The sequence below is a fragment of the Lacerta agilis genome, chromosome 5 (genome assembly GCF_009819535.1).
Source record: "Lacerta agilis isolate rLacAgi1 chromosome 5, rLacAgi1.pri, whole genome shotgun sequence".
Classification (NCBI taxonomy): domain Eukaryota; kingdom Metazoa; phylum Chordata; class Lepidosauria; order Squamata; family Lacertidae; genus Lacerta; species Lacerta agilis.
The window spans coordinates 35,406,915-35,424,781 of record NC_046316.1 but is presented as its reverse complement, the minus strand read 5'-3'; the positions used below and the strand labels follow the sequence as shown (position 1 = coordinate 35,424,781).

The following is a 17,867-nucleotide window of genomic DNA, read 5'->3' as shown; positions in this document are numbered from 1 at the left end:
GGTGATACAGGGAACTATTAATTGAAACAATCCATTATAAAATATTTTTAAATGCTGCAGTTCAAATTAATCTCTGCTAAATCTTGTAGAAAGGCTACAGTTGGGAAATAATGTTCGCTTACAACTCCTTAATGGCTTTGCTTCACAAATGCAAAATCTTGACGTTTCCTAGGGAATGCTAATCTCTTGTATCACGTTGAAGTCCATGTCCTGTATGATAACTAGGTATTAAATGCTTTGCTTTACAATTATCATTATAGACTGTCATATCATTGAGTAAAGAGAACCTGAAGCTTTCTTCCTCAAGTGATATTTGCCAATGCCTCTCTGCTATTGGAAGAAGAGTGCTTTCAATTGAATCATGTGGCATCTTTCACGGTATGCTTTAGATAATGTAGCCCATTAGTGTAATGAAATTAAGAGCATTTTTTCTAGCTAAAGATACAAATCCAAGTAATTATAAATGGGAGGAAGAATCCAGTTCCCTATCTACTGTATTAAGTAAAAAAATGTTTTTACATTGTTAATTTACAGTGAATTTTCGTGCACCTTTTATTTCATGTTTTCAGATATTTTTATGATAATCATATATCCTGTTTTGCTAGAAAGTACTTAGGATGAAGCATAACTGCTGCAAAAGTACAGTGCCACACCCTCTAGCACTGTACTAATTTTGCATGTTGAGATTGTCAGACAAGAACATAAATGAATGGGGCAATTGGGTTGTGTGGCTATTTGCTGCCTATCATATAAACACTTACCTTCTGTCATAGTGGAGGGGGAAGGTAGTTTGAAATGCCTTTGGGATCCTGCATTAAAAGCCACCTGTGGTTTGGTTCTCTCTAAAAAGCCAACCAACTTTTGATAGTAGTCTCTTTCCAACTGTAGGGCAGCATAAGGTGTTCAAGTAATATCAGTGGAAGCTGCTTGTAATTTGGATGGGATGAGGAGATGGAGGGGGAGAAAACTGAAAGTGTTTTTAATAAGAACATCTGTCTTTGCACCCAGACAGTTGTGATAACTTGTGGAATGGAAAAGTCTATGAGAGCATTTCACCTTATGAACAGCGCACAGATTACAATTTAAGAGAGCATTCATCTCCAGAGGTGGAAGACTTGGAAGTTGCTAGTGGTGGAAATTCTTCTCACGCGTATACCATGAATGACAGAAATGATGATGTAAAAGAAATAAAAATCAACTCAGTGCATGAAAATGTTTGCTGTCAGTATGTTTCAACTCAGGTCACAAACTATAAAGAGAACGGCAATATCAACAACAGCAAGTGTGTGGATCTCGTCTTAGACACAAAGCCATGTACAAGTGAGTTGGAGGAAGATGCATTAAAAGGAAACTGCTCGAGGAAAGTAAAAGCATTCCCAAAGCTGCCGTCTGAATCTGAGACAGACCCAAGAACTTTCTTCCCCTTTGTAAGTCACAGCGGACCACTGTCAAGGAAACAATATCCATTACAACCCAAGTCATTATCTCAAGTCAATAATAATGAGAATGCTGCTTTAGAGGGAAACTTAAGTCATTCTGATGGGAATAATGAACTTGGATTAAAAGCAGCAGATTTCCAGAAACCAAATAATAATTTAGATGAATTTTACAAGAGCCCGGAAGTATCTTATCAAATCCACAAGCCAACCTGCAATGATAAAGAATCATATATTCCTCCATACATTCATATGGCTTCTGAAACTTCAAACAACTATGAACCAGACAAATCAAATTCTGACTGCAAGATACTAAAAAACCATAAATCATGGGAATACTGTGGAGAAACTTCCGCAAGGTCAAATGAAAGCAGCCTGTTGCATATTAACAGGATGACTACAGGGCTTAGAACATTTAATGAAAATGGATGTAGCTCGAGCCTGCTAAGTTCTCCAGAACAAAATCACAGTGAGATGAAAGACTATTATGTTGAAGAGAAACAATATGAAGGCAGGGAGTCTGAAATGAGAAACAGCAAGCAGGTAGTAGAAACAGAAACTTCATTTTAAAAATTGTCTTTAATGTGGCGTTGAAGGGACATAGTTAATCTTGGAGGATGGAGAGGGTTGTCTTCCTTGGAAATGTTGTAACTCGCTTACATTGTGTGTGCCCTATAGTCAGCAGCAATTAGTTGAGCACTTTCATTATTACCAAAGGATTTAATTAGTAAGGATCTGAATTGAGGTGTGTGGTTGGTGAGCCTTTGCTGTTTTGACATTTGTATGGTTAACTTTAATTGAATTGAACTAGTAGTATAGATTTAAATTGCACTATACTTTTGTCAGAATAAATTAAAGGTAATTATCTGCAGATAGAAATCATCCTGAGTCACTCAATTCGCAGCCAGTTTTGTAAGAAATCAATTCTCTGGTTTCTTTTCTGCAGCTAAGTTGGTGTTGTGTGGCCTTGGCAAGCTACTTATGTAGTGCCATGCAATTGAGCAATCTGCCCTCTCCTCCCTGCCACCACTGTGAAGTGTCCAAGAAACATTTATGAGAGTAATGCACCAATAGTGGTGAATGGCTCCATCTGAATGACTTGCTTTATAATGACAGCAGCAGTGTGGAGGGATTTAAAGCAGTTTGTTGTAGTATCGTTAATTTATGTGTGTATTATGATACACTGCCTCTTTCTTCTTTGTCATAGCTTACATTGAGATATTAAAATTAGTAGATTCATAAGTAGATTCAAAATTCTTTGCTGATTTTGGCTAATATATATGAATTAAATTAGTTTGACTCGATGTGAAGATATTTAGGTTAAAGTTCTCTTGCCTGCCTTAGAGGAGAAGATTCCTTTTCCAGCATATGTTCTCTCTCCCTTTCTTTCTTTCTTTCTTTCTTTCTTTCTTTCTGTCTCTCTGTGTGTTTTTCACTTGCATGAGCTTGAGTAAGGTTTGGTACATAAGAGGTGTGATTCTTGTAGAAATGAAAACTTGAATGTTGAGTGCTATGGTTAGTTTTCTTCCCTGCTGGTTAATTTTATACAGTATAAGAAATTGTTCACAGCTAGGAAGAGTCAAATAAACAAAATCAAGAATGTCTAGTAGTATGGCTTTAGAAGCATTTGCAGTCTTGTTTTATCTGGCCCCAAATGAAGTTGTGAGACATTTTAGAGACCGCTGCATTGTGGCAAGAGACTACAAGGTTGCATATTAGAATTTGGTATCAGCAATCTTTTGTATCATACAGGTGCCTCTGATTCTTGTCACTAATCCTTTCATCCTGAATAACTGTAATTATATCTATGCAAGGATGTTGAGATGCAAGGCTTTTGAGATACAATAGTTTAGTGTAATGTCATGAAAGACAATATTTTTGAAATTATATAGAGGTTTATTGGGAAAGGTGAAATAGTAAGCAGTGCTGTCCTATTTTGTTTTAACTGAAATATATTGCAATCCATGCTTAGCTTCCCTTTATTCTATAGTTTTGGGTGCCATAAGGTACATAGGCATGACTTTCTGATTTCCCTCACCCACCACCAATTTACATATTATCACTAATTTTTCAAAGGCTTTGCAAAACCAATGATCTTTTCCAATGTGGCATGCATTTCCTAGATTGGGGATTCAATTTCTCATAAGTTGCACAAGAATCATTTTGTAACTTTGATCACGCAGCTCCTTTTGGAGCTGACTTCAATTCATGCCGCTCCACGTGAGCTTTACCCATTCTCTTCAATGCTGGAGGTGGTGTTGAAAATGTAGTGCTTGTGTGTGTCACATTTTCTGGACCTTAGAGAATATAGAAATTCCCCTTACTTGTGCAGACTTTGGTGCATTGGAGTCCAGTCCATTGGTTTTGGTGTTCTTTTTTGTCCCATAAATAATGCCTCTCTGCATTTCCTTAGTGGTTAGTATGCCTTCCTTTATGCTATAATCTTGCTTTCTTTATTCTCTGCCAAACATTGCCAAACCTGTTTGCCTGCTGGCTTCAAAACCGTATCTTTAGAATTCTTTTAAATGGCTTTTTCTTTGCAATTCTCAAATAAACACTTTTATCAATTCAAGCGTGACTGGAGCTCCTTTTTCCTCTAACCTACATAATTCCAGCCTTTATATCTCATCTCTTTTCATGCAGCTGCTGGAGTGTTTAGTGTGGGAAGTTACAGCTTGGGTGTGCATTCTTTCTATTGCTTTGTGCCAGTGGCCTTAAACCCTTTAAAGTGACAGAAGTGAAAACCAAGTAAAATTTGCGCATCACCTTAAGCTAAGTTAAGCTAAACTGGTATAAAGGTGAACTCATAGTGTGCTGGTGCATGTTGTTGCTGAAATCATGGTTGCTTTGCTTCTCCCCCGCTACAAACGCAACGATGGGAATTTGGTCACATCTTACACCATACAATTCAGGCATTTTAGAGCACACATGGTCCCCCCCCCAAACAAAAACCTGGGAACTTAAATTTGTTAAGGGTGGTGCTGGCTGTAGGTCTGCAATAGGTGAGCTACAGTTTCCCCTCCAAAAAATGTCCTGCATTCCAGATGTACCGGTACTTATGGAAAGAGTATCTGAAAAAATTAATCTGTGATTTGGTCTTGCAGTAAAATTGTGTCTGATGTTTTTAAACAAAGCAACAAAGCAAATGTATTTTAAAGAAAAGCGACAAGAATTGTTTCATTTAAAAAACAAACTAACTCCTGAAATCCAATGCATGGTTTTATTTATCCCTTTATAACAATTACATTTTATGCAGCTCGCCTATAAAGGGATGGTAGGTCTGAAGTGTTTTGACAACTGCTTTATGCATAAAAGGTGGATAATTTTAACCTCAGTGGATCAGCAAAGACATATGTCTATCCTGTGCTGCAATGTGAGCTTGCAGTCACATGTAATTCATGTTCAGTAAACTTCTTAGTAACCCCTCTCTGATGTCTTACTGGAGAGTCAAATGCTGCCTTTTGTATAAAGAAAAAAATGGAAATATTAAAAATTGAGCAGTTCAGGGAAAAGGTGAGGCCTTCTGCTTGGCATGTTGGTTTTATAAATATAGGGAGTTTTTTTTTGTCATGCAGCAGCAGTTAAAGCTAGAGACCTTACAGTCTGACATCTTAAGAATCCAGCAACAGAAAACACCATGTGAGATTGCTGACTTTGTAGTTTGGCTCTCGGTGCTATAAACCTTGTTTCTGTGAAATACAAGTAATACCAATCTTTTTGTTAGAGCAGTAAGTTAATATCCTGCTAACTTCGCTAGCGATGTTTCTTATATTCTGGGAATAAAAGGCTTGCCACAAAATACTCATCTTTCCATATCATTTTTGCTTGTTTCACAGGAGAGCTCTAAGTAGTGATGAAGCTTTTAAAGTAAGATGTACAAAGCACAGCTGCCAAGGTAGATCAAGTTTTAGAGCAGGCAGGTTAGAGATGACAGATATAGCTGAAGAGGTTCTGACATGTTGCAAAGAAAAGACTGGAGTTTTATTAAGGACAAAAATAGCCTATTCTCTGCTTCTGTTGTCTTTTACAAAGTTCAATTTCAATTGAATCTTATTTCGAAAGTTGAGACCCTCTTGAAATGCTGCTCGATTTGGGGAGGTTAAACAGGATACATTAGGTAGCATTTGCTAATCAATAGAGGTCCCAATCATTGTGCAAATCGTCAGACATTTCCCCTACTTTCCCTAAACACTCTAATAGTTGGAGAGCTCTAAAGTGGAACCAGTTACATTTCGGCCCATCACCCATCCACCACCCTTCTGAGTCATACCCCACCCCCCACCCTCTCACTATATATAAGGGTCTGGTGACTTCCGTTTCAGTGTATCTGAAGAAGTGTGCATGCACACAAAAGCTCATACCAAGAACAAACTTAGTTGGTCTCTAAGGTGCTACTGGAAGGATTTTTTTCTTTTTTCTTTTGTTTTTACATTTTTAAGTTTCTCCTGGTTCTTGTATATATCTATTAATTTCATTTTTGTCTGTGGGGAAAATTTCCCTTCGTATGCCAGTGGAAAAGGAATAAAAACCTGATCTTGAATCAGTGAATTTGGCTTCAGAAATGCTTTTTGTCTCTTAACTGTCCTTAATATTTTGTTTTCAGTCTGTTTTTCTGAAACATCTCTTAACACATTATGCCAAACCACTGAAAGACTATGAGCTCTGGGCTTTATGCCATGAATGCTTGCTTACTATGGAAACTTACACAATTTATCCAGGTAGGTCTTCCTTAATCTCTTCTTTTTACACTAATATATTTCATTATCTTGACATTAAGGGCACACCCCATCTTTCTGCAAACAGGTGTCTGGGTCCTGGTGAGGAGAAGGTGGATTGGCATTTGGGAGGTACACATTGATCTATGGTTTATAAATTATGGCTAGTGCTATGTGGCATGCCAAGAGGTGAGGGCAGCTGAGGAAAAGGCTATCCTTCTGATGGTTGTGATACCACTGGGCAGTCAGACAGGGAGCAATGGCTGTTGGAAAAACCCTGGTGCCTGCTTCCCATCCTTAAGAGTTTATTGAGGAAGCTAGCGTGCTTTCTTGATATATACACTCCAGTATATAGGGTATCCCATCCCACCTGAACTTGAGAAGCAGAGATCTCCAAGTGGAAACTTGTTTCTACTCATGGGTTCCTTTGTTAGGGAAGAAGTCAAAATAGGCAGATTTTGTTCTACAAGGGAAGATGGGGCAAGTCTGTGTCTTGGAGAGCATTCATTATTTGTGAAAGGAGGTTATTTTTTTAACAAACTTTCTTCCATTATTATGTCAGAATATTATGTACTTCATTATGATATTACAAAGTCCTTGCTATAAATTAAGACTCTTTTTCATCTTTTGTGATACTGCGGGGCCCACAAAGTTTAGATATACTTAATTGCTGCTATATTTTGTTTTGCTTTTTGTCTGAACAATCCCTGTAGCACCAATCTCTGAATGACTCAACTATAATTTATTTTAGAATATATACAGTCCCAAAAAAATGAGTTTATGAAAGCAAGACTTGGTTATTTTCTCAGCAGTTCTAATATTTAAAATACCTGTTTTTCAGCATACTTGTGTTTAGACTCTGTCTTGATTAACAGTGATGGAAGTGTTCAGTTTGTTCCACCTGAAAGTGAAGGTAATTTAGCATTCTTTTATGATTTTATGAATTTCTATTTATTTTTGTCACCAAGATTAAAATAGATTATTTTATTTTTTTAATACTTTAGGCTCATATGATATGTTTTATTTGGCTCCTGAGACAGAGGAAGAGGATTATGTTACTGAAAAGGTATGGTGACATGTTACAAATGTGGCTGTTTCCTTTAAAAGTTAAATAGAAGGACATCTTTAAAGAAAATAATGGGCACATTTTCTGGTTTACATAGATGCTTGTGGTACCAAGACAGCTCCACCTTATACTATATTTACACAGTAGTTTCCCATGGCACCTTAGAGTACAATCTTATGTTTTTTTTAAAAAAAATTAGCCAAACGTTTTTGCTTAGCCAATACTTTAGTCACTAGAATATTTAATGCAACTAAAAAGGTATTTAAGAGTCTTCCCACCCCCTTTTCTTACAGACTTGACATTTGTTGTTGTTTAGTCATTTAGTCATGTCCGACTCTGTGACCCCATGGACCAGAGCACGCCAGGCACCCCTGTCTTCCACTGCCTCCCGCAGTTTGGTCAAACTCATGTTGGTAGCTTCGACAACACTGTCCAACCATCTCGTCCTCTGTCATCCCCTTTTCCTTGTGCCCTCAATCTTTCCCAACATCAGGGTCTTTTCCAGGGAGTCTTCTCTTCTCATGAGGTGGCCAAAGTATTGGAGCCTCAGCTTCAGGATCTGTCCTTCCAGTGAGCACTCAGGGCTGATTTCCTTCAGAATGGATAGGTTTGATCTTCTTGCAGTCCATTACTAACATTTTTTTTAAAAAAGTAATTAGCTGTTCTTTTATGGTCCTAATCTGGATTGCTGCTCCTGTTTTACTCTTTCAAAAAAATATTTATTATAATAATGCCACATCTGCTTTCTAGCTTCTAGTTCAAGCAGTGACATTAGACTTCATTTATTATAGCCTGAGGTAAACTCAAAACTGAAAGTGAATGTTGTGGCACTGTACTCGAGATTTGTAAACAATAGTGCGGGAAAAATTTTTACATTTTAAAAATATTTCAAATTAACATCATTTTGTGAATGTTTTGGACAAACGCAAATTGGTAGCACAATATGTCGTTCTGGTTAATTTTAGAGGAATTGTGTTTGGAGAATATAAAGACCAAACTAGGCTTAATGTTTGTTATGTAGTGTGGTATTTCTCAATTCATTTTTGTTAATAGTCAGTGTCTAGCCAGTGGAACTGCACTGAGACCATGGCATGAGTGGTGGTGGTCGGGTTTTTTTTAACCCTTTGAGCTTGCTGTGGCTCTAATGGGAATCAGACCTCCATTGCCAATAGCTGGCTGGAGGGTGCCTGAAACCAAAGTGTGGCAAAGGGTTAATTTCCCTCCCTTTACACTATGGTTCTGATTTGGGTCCCTTGCCCCCAGTGCCTGCTATTTGTTTAATCAAGGCTCTGCGGCCACAAACTATGTGACAAAATGTGAAGTTTTGCTTGGCCCCAAGAGCATCGGCAAAATTGACTTCTTCTGTTCTGCTATCTTAATGGCGGTTAAGCATTAATGGAACATTTTCCTTATGCTGATCAGATCTTTTGTGTGCAATATATATGCATTTGTTGCACATACGCTTCTCATCTCAAGCTAGCGCTTTGAGTGCAAGAATCTCCTACACCCAAATATGAAATATTGTATATATTGGAAAACAATGTACGACATATTGACAGGGAGCATTCGTTGCTGCTGCAGATTGCTGTCTGCATTATCATTGTGTGAACATCATGATGAGAAAGCTTCCCTTTTCTTTTCCCTCTCCCCATATCCAGCTATGCTATTTTACAAACCTTTTCCTTTCTATTTAATTTTGTAAGCTTTAATTCTTTTTGGAGGCTTTGTGTTATTCTGCTATGTTACGTCTGTTCTATACAGCACATCTAGTCAGATTTTAGACACCTCCAAAGTCTTGAACTGCAACAATGCTTTCTTCCTCCAGGTTGCTTTTGTGTTACTCTCAGAACTGACGATTCAGTGGTACTAACTCAGTGGTGACTAATGTGTGCTTGTGGCATGCTTTTGGTGACCATGAAGGAAGGTCCATAGTTATGCTGTGCTGTGCCCTGACCTCAGGTGTGCCTGGGGTTGGCTCAGTTGCCTGTGCTGATGCCGGCAGGAATGTCAGCACAGCCATTTGTAGATTGTCGTTTTAGTGAATACTCAGCCTTGCGCTGGAGACCTGAAATTGGCTGCTTTAAGTATATGTACTTAAGAGCAGGGTTCAATCTGAGTGGGAGTCGTCCAGTGACTTAGTTGCCTATTCACCATGCCATTTCCAACAGGTCTGTATTTACTGTATTGCTGCAATTTTGTGGAGAGCTGCAAAACATAATTTCCCACCTGATCACAAAATAGTGTTGCCAAGGAAACTGAAGAATTTTCTTCTGGATATGGCTAGACGAAAGTCAGAAGACAGGCCTTCTCTGGCAGATGCAATTAAGGTGATTTAAATTCAGCAATTTCTTTTTTTCCCCAAAAATTGTAAAAATGTATTTTATTCCTGCAAATTATTCTGGTACTGAAGATAAATTTCTTTTCTTTTCTTTTCTTTTTGGTAACAACTCTAAATTAAGGAGTTGATAACTGTACTCGGTTTCATTCCTTAGTGGCTCCATTGAGAGCCAAGGTGTGGTGTTTTGTTGTTATTGTTTAAAAACAATATTGAAATATAGCAACTTCAGATTAGTTGTGATAAAATAATACTCCTAAATTTAAAATAATTTGCAAAATTATTTCTAATTTTTGCACATATCCTCTGTCTAATACTAAACACTTCAAAATGCTGTTTTCTAGACATGTGGTAGCTACCTTCTTGAACAAGGAATAAGCAGCAAGAAGGTTCTGGCATGTTTAACCAGATCTGCCTTTCAGGTATGAGTGTTTACCTTCATGTGTTCAGAAATTGTTGTTGTTGTTCAGTCGTTCAGTCGTGTCCGACTCTTCGTGACCCCATGGACCAGAGCACGCCAGGCACGCCTATCCTTCACTGCCTCTCTTAGTTTGGCCAAACTAAATAAATAAATGAGAATTCCCATGAAGCTTCTTAGAACTAAATTTGGCTCCATGAAACTCTTCTGTCATGTCCCATTTCTGCATTCCGTAACTAGCTTTAAATAATCAATTATCCAATGTCCTGGTTAAATAGATTTAACATAACAGATCAATGTAATTAAGATTTCCTTTTAACTCCATATGTAAATGTGTAAACCTTCTCCCATGTTTATGTAAACGGCTCCTGAATCCTAACAACCACATCTACAATAACAACACTTCATAGAAGCACTAGCGATGGCTGTTCAAAAACCATTTAAGATGTGCCATTATCTCAAATATCTTGGAGCACATCTCCTCCATTGTCCACAGAACTCTTGCTTAATTAAAGACAAGTTAAGATTTCTGTCGGCATTGTACATTTTGCTGCAATATCTGGGGCTGCTTTACATGTGTTACGGAATCCTGCCTGCTTTATAAACTGGGAGTAGCTCTTCTGCAAACTGGCCTGCCTCCCAATTGGAAAAGTTTCATCAGCTAGTGATTTTCAAACCAGTGCTGCTGTTGTGGCATGACTTGGTGGCAGACGTCCAATGAGAAATCTTTATGTTGGCTGCCTCTCCACTATTATTTCCACTGCTCCCACATCAACATGGAATGCTGTCATATCTTAACCTTTTCTCTGTTTTGTGTTGTGTTTCTGTACAGAGAATCTAATCAAAACAAACACAACTGTATATAATGAATGTATAATGTGCACTGAATGTCCCAGTGCAATTGGTATTGTGACTCAAAATAATATAATATTATAATAATAATACCAATACAGAGTTGTGTTTGTTTTGATGTGTTTCTAAACAAGCCTGGATGAGAATAGCTTATGTCCTCTGAGTAGCTCTTGCGCTGCATTCCTTCAAAGTCCTTTCTACTGCCTACTCTTTCCTGGCCTTGTATTATTCTGGAATCTATACTGTACTTTTTGGAAGCTGACAAGTTTCAAACTGCATGAGTCAAACTATCTGAGGTCAGCGTTGGCTTCTAGTGTTCAAGCTCCATTAATTAAAAACCCAGGAGCCACATAACGCTATGCTTGGCTCAAATAAGGGTATTTTTCAGAGCAGAAAGAGAGTTTGGTATACCAGGCTAGTGGCTCTCCTGATTAAAGAACTTGTTCTACAAAAAATGGCAAGAATGTGTAGGAAAGAGGTGCCTGGAAAGACAGCACCCTCCCTCTTTGCTTTTCTTGCTGTTGCCATGGCAGCAGAATTGGAGCGTGCTGGAATATGACCAAGAGATGCTTAGTCTTTTATATGATAAGTACCCTCAGTGGTTTTAGGGTAGCCTTGGACTTTAACAACGACCATTTTGTCGTGCCAGTTGACTCAAATGACCAAGAAGTGTACTAGTGACCTACAATTGCTTATTCAACTTCTCCCCAACCTCCCAGTGCGTTTGGGAAATTCAATGCCACATTCCACATGCCCTTTTTATTTCTCGTGCATTTGTTTTTGGGAGTGGGGGGGGGATTCAAACCTGGTAATGCATTCCTTCCAGGGAATATGTTCAGAAAATGTAGCTATTATTAATCCAGAGCAAGTTTCAACAATATTTCACAATAGGAACAATTATGGCTGGTCTAGAAATATAAATGACATTGGGCTCAAGGACTTCACTCTATGCTTTTATTCTTTTGACTCCTTTGAAATTGGAAGTATTAAGTGTGTTGAGCCCTCAGGAAAGAGCAGAAGAAAGCTTGAGCAAATAAATGTTTGTCTTTATCACTGTGTGCTTTAAAAGACAATTTATAATGCCTTTGTCTTTTTTTGTTTTTTACTCTTTGGCTGTTAGGGTTTCAGAGAAGCGGATTCTTTTAATGATAGCATGCCTTTTGATTTACAAAGTGAGAGAAGTTCAGTGGATGAAAACTTAGGTGAGTACACCTGTAGGCATTCCTGCATTTTTATTTTGGGAAGATGCCATTAGGTAATGCGTCCAATCATGTTGGAAATATTTTTCTTATGTAAGCAAATGTACAGCCTGCCTTTATGCTAAACGCATACTTTTGTCTTTGTCTTCACCTTGTTGCATATTCAGGATTTTTACCTATGAGCAATGAAAGCAAACTGATAGCAGTGAAAGGACCAGTCCCCTGCCAGCCTTCTTTGAACAGAGAAAGTACCATATTGCCAAGTGCTTTCACTTCTACAGCAACCCATTTCAAGCCTATTATTCTACATCAAAACAGTGATATTAAAAAGTAAGTGTGTTGGTGTAGTGTCCAGAAAGTAACGTGCTGTATTTGATGAGATGCAAAATGAGATTTTAGTATTGTTTTAATATTCTTCCTTCTTTTTGACTGAGATGAAGCCATTTCGGCTTTGTTTGGTGTTCTGAACATCATTCTTCAGCAAGGCGCCCTGTAGATTTACTAGATCAGACCAAGAATCATGCAGATTGCCCACAGAGACAAGTCAGATGTCCATCCTTGGCATTTGCAATAGCTGTGGTACTGTCATATAGAATTTCCATTTTGCTACCATGTGTTTGAGGCTATACTTAGTCGGAAGAGGAATTTCATTTCAATGCCATAAATTGAAACAGTGCCTTATTTATAAGAAAAATACCACACCAGTATTTTTGACATCAGATGCAAAGCACAGGAAATTTGGGGTGCTAGACCTTTAAATATCCCAGTATTAAACTCTCGCAATGTGCTCCCCATGCTTCTACTCCCTCTCAGTGAAAAGACCACACACTTAAGTAAGTTTAAATATTTTACTTACAGCAATCATAGGTCACTCAAGCATCGTTCAGTGCTGCAGCAGAAACAACACAGGCAAAAACTTCTTCAGTACAAAAATAAAAAATTGGTGTCTGGAGCTTGGGAGTTCCAGCCTCATGCGTTTGGTCAATTACATGGTTCAAACAGGAGAGGTGTGGAAACAGGAAACAACCCTTATTCCTCCCTCCCTGAAGGTGAGGGAGCATGACCTAGCTGAGCCTTCTCTAGCAATTTACAGTTCTGTGGTCCTTAACCACTTCATTTACTAACTAGCATGGACATGCCTTGTTAGGTTTGACTGCAAAATCTCTCTCAGTTATAAGAATTATTTGCAACAGAATTTATGCTCCCACCCTTTCCCCAATATGGTTATAGTGGGCCATTCCTACTACAAAAGAAAAACCTCCCTTCATTGTTTTGGCTGTTTTTAACTCTTCAGACTCAAACACTGATTTTTATTTTGCTTAATGTATGAGAAGTAATGTACCTTGTTGATATCACCTTGAAACAATTTTCTCTTACATCCATATTAAAAAGGAAAGCAGCATTTCATCTTAACTGCCATGCCTAATAGCTATTGATGCACCTATTAAGAGTCATTGAGGCTGGTATCCATCATTACATATTTGGTAATTAATTGTAAGGTTATTCATTCTGTGTGAGAGAGAAAATATTTTATATGTTCTAAACCTACTACCAATAAAATTAATTGAATTAGCTTGATTGTTATATTGGGAGAGACACATTGTTCTGTCTCTCCATGCAAGTTAAAATTCTACAAACCTCTATTATGTCTTTTCTTAGCCATATATAACCTATATATGGCTAAGAAAAGACATATAATATAGGGCAAATAACAACAAAAATTAAACAGGAACTAGGGAGGGGATTCAGAGTAGATACGTTCAGAGTTGTCACTGAAACACAGAAACAATTATTAAGAAGACTTTGGTGTGGAAGGTAAGAAGGGTACAACAGATTGTGGATGGGTCAATGTGATGTGTCAAATTCCTGCAACTATTTTGCATACAATATCTTATTTTTCAGAGGTACTGCTGCATCCTCAGTGATACAACATGGAATGACTATGGAAAGTGTTGTGTCTGTGGATTTTAAAAATTCAATATGTTTAAATATTGATTCTGAAAGCAAGATGGATGAGGACTCTGATTTGCCAGCAGTCTGTGTTACTACATCTGGTATTCTGGAGCAGGATAAACAAGGATTGGAAGCATCCCTTTCGACTGGTGCAGAGGAGCCAAAAACAAGCAGTGCTAGCTCAGGCATGGCAAAATTACCCTTATTCTCTGAAACCTCATGTCCTGCTCAAGGGAAGTGTCCTTCCACAAGCGATCCTAACTGCACTGTGTCCTCTAGTATGGCATTTATAAACAATTTCCTTTTGAAGCAGGACCCAGTCACGAGGGTGTTGACCCTTGTACCAGTCCAGATTGCTATATCAGAGCAAATACCGAATAAGCCTCTTCATTCAAAAACAGCTTACAGTTGTTTCCCCAGTTTACACGTCCTCCTATCGGATTCTATAGCGAACTATGATGTTGACAAATCGTTGCAAAGCTCTTCACCCACGAACCATCTGAGGAATTGCGAGACTACTAACACACAGCATGAATGTCTGGACATGAAACTGAAGATTAATAGTTTACCCCCAGCTACGATTAATAAAGAGCCTCAAACCAGGTATCCTGAAAAGAATCTGTCCCTAACATTTTGTGAGGAATGCAATACAGATGTAGAGAACAATGACCCTTTATCAAATCACTCGTCGCACGCCTCTGGGGACCAAAGTCCTTCTTGTTCACTGAACCTGGAAACCTCTCTCCAGAATAATGGGATAAACGAAAATTTCTTGGAGAAAGTGGTGCATCTTATCCAAGAAGAGTTTGCATCTGGTAGTCATCTGATGAATGCAGTTGAAGCTCTGGCCATAGGTAGGCATTTAATACTTGGAATCACTTCATAGATGCAAAAAATATATTCTAGACCATGCTCAAATAGAGATTCTAGTGGCTTTGGGCAAGGCATGGTCTTGATGGTTATTTTTAATTAAAGTTGGCATGTGCAGATCCCAAGAGTTCTCCTGTACCATTGAAAGTGGTTTTTGTTTTTAACATGACCTGAAAAGTTCCAGCAGTTCTGATTTCTTCCTTCATCTGATTTAATCTTTGTAAAGGGGAAAGCCTATTCTAGATAAGAATCTCTGGTTTTTTGCAGCTCTTGTTTTATTTATTTACATTTGTATCCTGCCCTTCCTTCAAGGAACTTATGATGATGATATATTATTATTATTATTGTTATTATTAATAATAATAATATCCCAACCATCTGGCTGGGTTTCCCTAGCCACTCTGGGCGGCTTCCAACAAAAGATTAAAAATACATTGAAACATCAGTCATTAAAAACTTCCCTAAACAGATGTATTCTAAACGTCAGATAGCTGTTTACTTCTTTGACATCTGATGGGAGGGCGTTCCACAGGGCGGGAGCCACTACCGAGAAGGCCCTCTGCCTGGTTCCCTGTAACTTGGCTTCTCGCAGTGAGAGAACCGCCAGAAGGACCTTGGAGCTGGACCTCAGTGTCCGGGTTGGACAAGGGGGGTGGAGACGCTCCTTCAGGTGTACTGGGCCGTGGCCGTTTAGGGCTTTAAAGGTCACCACCAACACTTTGAATTTTTCTCAGAAATGTACTGGGAGCCAATGGAGGTCTTTCAATACAGGTGTTATGTGATTTTATCCTCCCAACAACCTTGTAAGGTAGGTTAGCCTGAGACATGGTAAGCAGCCCCAGGGTCACTTACCATGATATGGGTCTTTGAGCTCGTCCCCTCCTTAAAATATGTTCAGAAAATGTTACAGGAATGCGGGAGAGAATAGATCACTTATAATCAGTAATGTTGTCTGTCGGTTGCTGCGATAATTGGTGCGAACTCTTTCCCAGTGACAAATGGTTTACTTAGCCCTATACCTTAATTATTTGGGATATTTCCCCCCATATTTCATTTTAAATCAAAATTCAAGTGCTTTGGACATTCCCTTGATCAAAGGAACAATAACTTGTTATTTATTCAATTTCTTCTCTTCTCCTCACCATGAGGTCCTAGGATGGGTTGCAACAATTTAAAAAATACAATATTAAAATCAGTTAAAACTTGTCCAACAAAGTTTCCCAAAACATATTGGATATTGATAACCCCCTTCCCGATTTAATTCACATTTTTTAATGTCTTGAACCAGGTAAATATATTTACAGCTTAAAGGATCTCAAATATAAAACTTTCTGTAATGCAATCTCCGAAAAATTTTGCGACCTTTCCTGGGAAGAAAAACTACTAGCAAAAATGTATGATGCAGCAAATGGTAAAATGGTTATATTTGCAAGGTAAGTGACTCTTCTGTTGTTATCTGTTAGAATATGTGTTGGCATTTGTTATCTGGCGTGAGTTCTGAATGAGGCACTGGAACTCTCTAGAACTTCTTCATTGATCTAGTGGTTGAGGAAGCTGAGTATGTTTAGCCCTGGGACAGAGGAAACTGAGAGGAGATGTCACAAGGAAGATGGACCAAGCTTGGTTTCTCCTGCTCTGAAGGATAGGACTCGAACCAATGGATTCAAGTTTCAAGAAAGGAGATTCCAAATAAACAACAGGAAGACCTTTCTGTCTGACAGTGGAACAGACTGCTTCAGGAGGTGGGGGGTGGGCTCTCCTTTCTTGGAGGTTTTTAAGCAGATGTTGGATGGCCATCTGTCATGGATGATCTAGCTGACATTCCTATATTTCAGGGGGCTGGACTAGATGACTCTCGGAGCGCCTTTCAACTCTGCAGTCCTGTGATTCTATTAACTTCCTTGCCTTTTGACATTGACTCCTAAACCACCGTTCCTGGGTCGGATCCTGATGTTTTATCTAATTATTAAGTCAGGGAAACTTAACCAAGTGGGAAATGCATTTTTAAAAAGGAAAGGGTTTTAGCATTTAAGAAATATGCAGGAGCTTGAATTGGCTGGTATATCTGTATAAACATGACTGCTGATGTAAAAATGAATAAACCCATGAGAGGCTATAAACCACTCAGAAGTTGTGACTGCAAGCTGCCGTGCAATCAAAATGGAATCTCTCTTGTTCACGCTATTTGTTCTCTAGAGCCTAGTTATCGTGTATCTAACTTTAAAACTTCATTAAGAGTATAATGAAGATATTTGGCTTCTTAATTTCGGTGTTGAGTGCAAAAAGAAAAAGAAGACGACTCAAAACATATGGTTGGCATTTCATAACAGTTTATATCACAAATGCCTCTAGCTTGGCTTAATGTTTCTCATGACTAATCTGGTACATAGGAGGCTTTAATGAAGACCAATAATATACTGGTGTCTATTCCCTGTTGGCAATGTTTCGGAAAGTGGCTTTTTGTATAAAAGAGAGAAATGTGTGTGTGTGTTGGGGTGGTGGTAATACAGTTTCTAAAAGAAGTATTTTCACATTTTTATCAGGCAGAACACCTTTTATAGACATAACTGAAAATGCGTTGTGGATTGACTATTGAGGAGAAAGCTAGGAATGTCTCTGCAATTTATATTGCATGCTTCTTTGGGCGAAAAAAAAAAGAACAACAGAGGAAATTTCATAACTACCTTGTCCAATGTCATCGTATACTAGTGGACTGGTTTTCAAACCTTCTGTTTTAGGGAAACTCTGTACATTGACATGTCTGCCAGATTTTTGTTTAATTTTTGTTTTTATTATTATGGTACATTGCAGACGACTCTGCGGCCTGGTCCAAAACAGTTCACGTGGAGTGCTAGTTTGTCTACTAGGTTTTGTTTCCTTTACTTTTGTTGTGTGCTGCATAACAAGAAAAACTCAATGAAATTGTTTTTAAAAGTTTCAGGCACGTTGAACTTCATATTTGAGCTTTTCTCCCTAACAAATCTTTTCCTGCATGTCTCTGTGTAATCAACTACCCTTCTCTA

General features: G+C 38.3%; 1 protein-coding gene across 1 annotated transcript in view; it reads left to right on the top strand.

The window, feature by feature from the left end:
- Positions 1 to 17,867, top strand: part of KNDC1 (kinase non-catalytic C-lobe domain containing 1) — a 69,317-nt gene that overhangs the window by 27,916 nt on the left and 23,534 nt on the right. Inside the window, exons 5-15 of the mRNA XM_033149324.1 lie at positions 261 to 378; positions 1,009 to 1,979; positions 6,040 to 6,154; positions 6,993 to 7,064; positions 7,156 to 7,217; positions 9,386 to 9,544; positions 9,897 to 9,974; positions 11,943 to 12,024; positions 12,189 to 12,351; positions 13,924 to 14,828; positions 16,133 to 16,277. Of these exons, the coding sequence (XP_033005215.1) occupies positions 261 to 378; positions 1,009 to 1,979; positions 6,040 to 6,154; positions 6,993 to 7,064; positions 7,156 to 7,217; positions 9,386 to 9,544; positions 9,897 to 9,974; positions 11,943 to 12,024; positions 12,189 to 12,351; positions 13,924 to 14,828; positions 16,133 to 16,277 (2,870 nt within the window). The remainder of the gene's footprint in view (positions 1 to 260; positions 379 to 1,008; positions 1,980 to 6,039; positions 6,155 to 6,992; positions 7,065 to 7,155; positions 7,218 to 9,385; positions 9,545 to 9,896; positions 9,975 to 11,942; positions 12,025 to 12,188; positions 12,352 to 13,923; positions 14,829 to 16,132; positions 16,278 to 17,867) is intronic.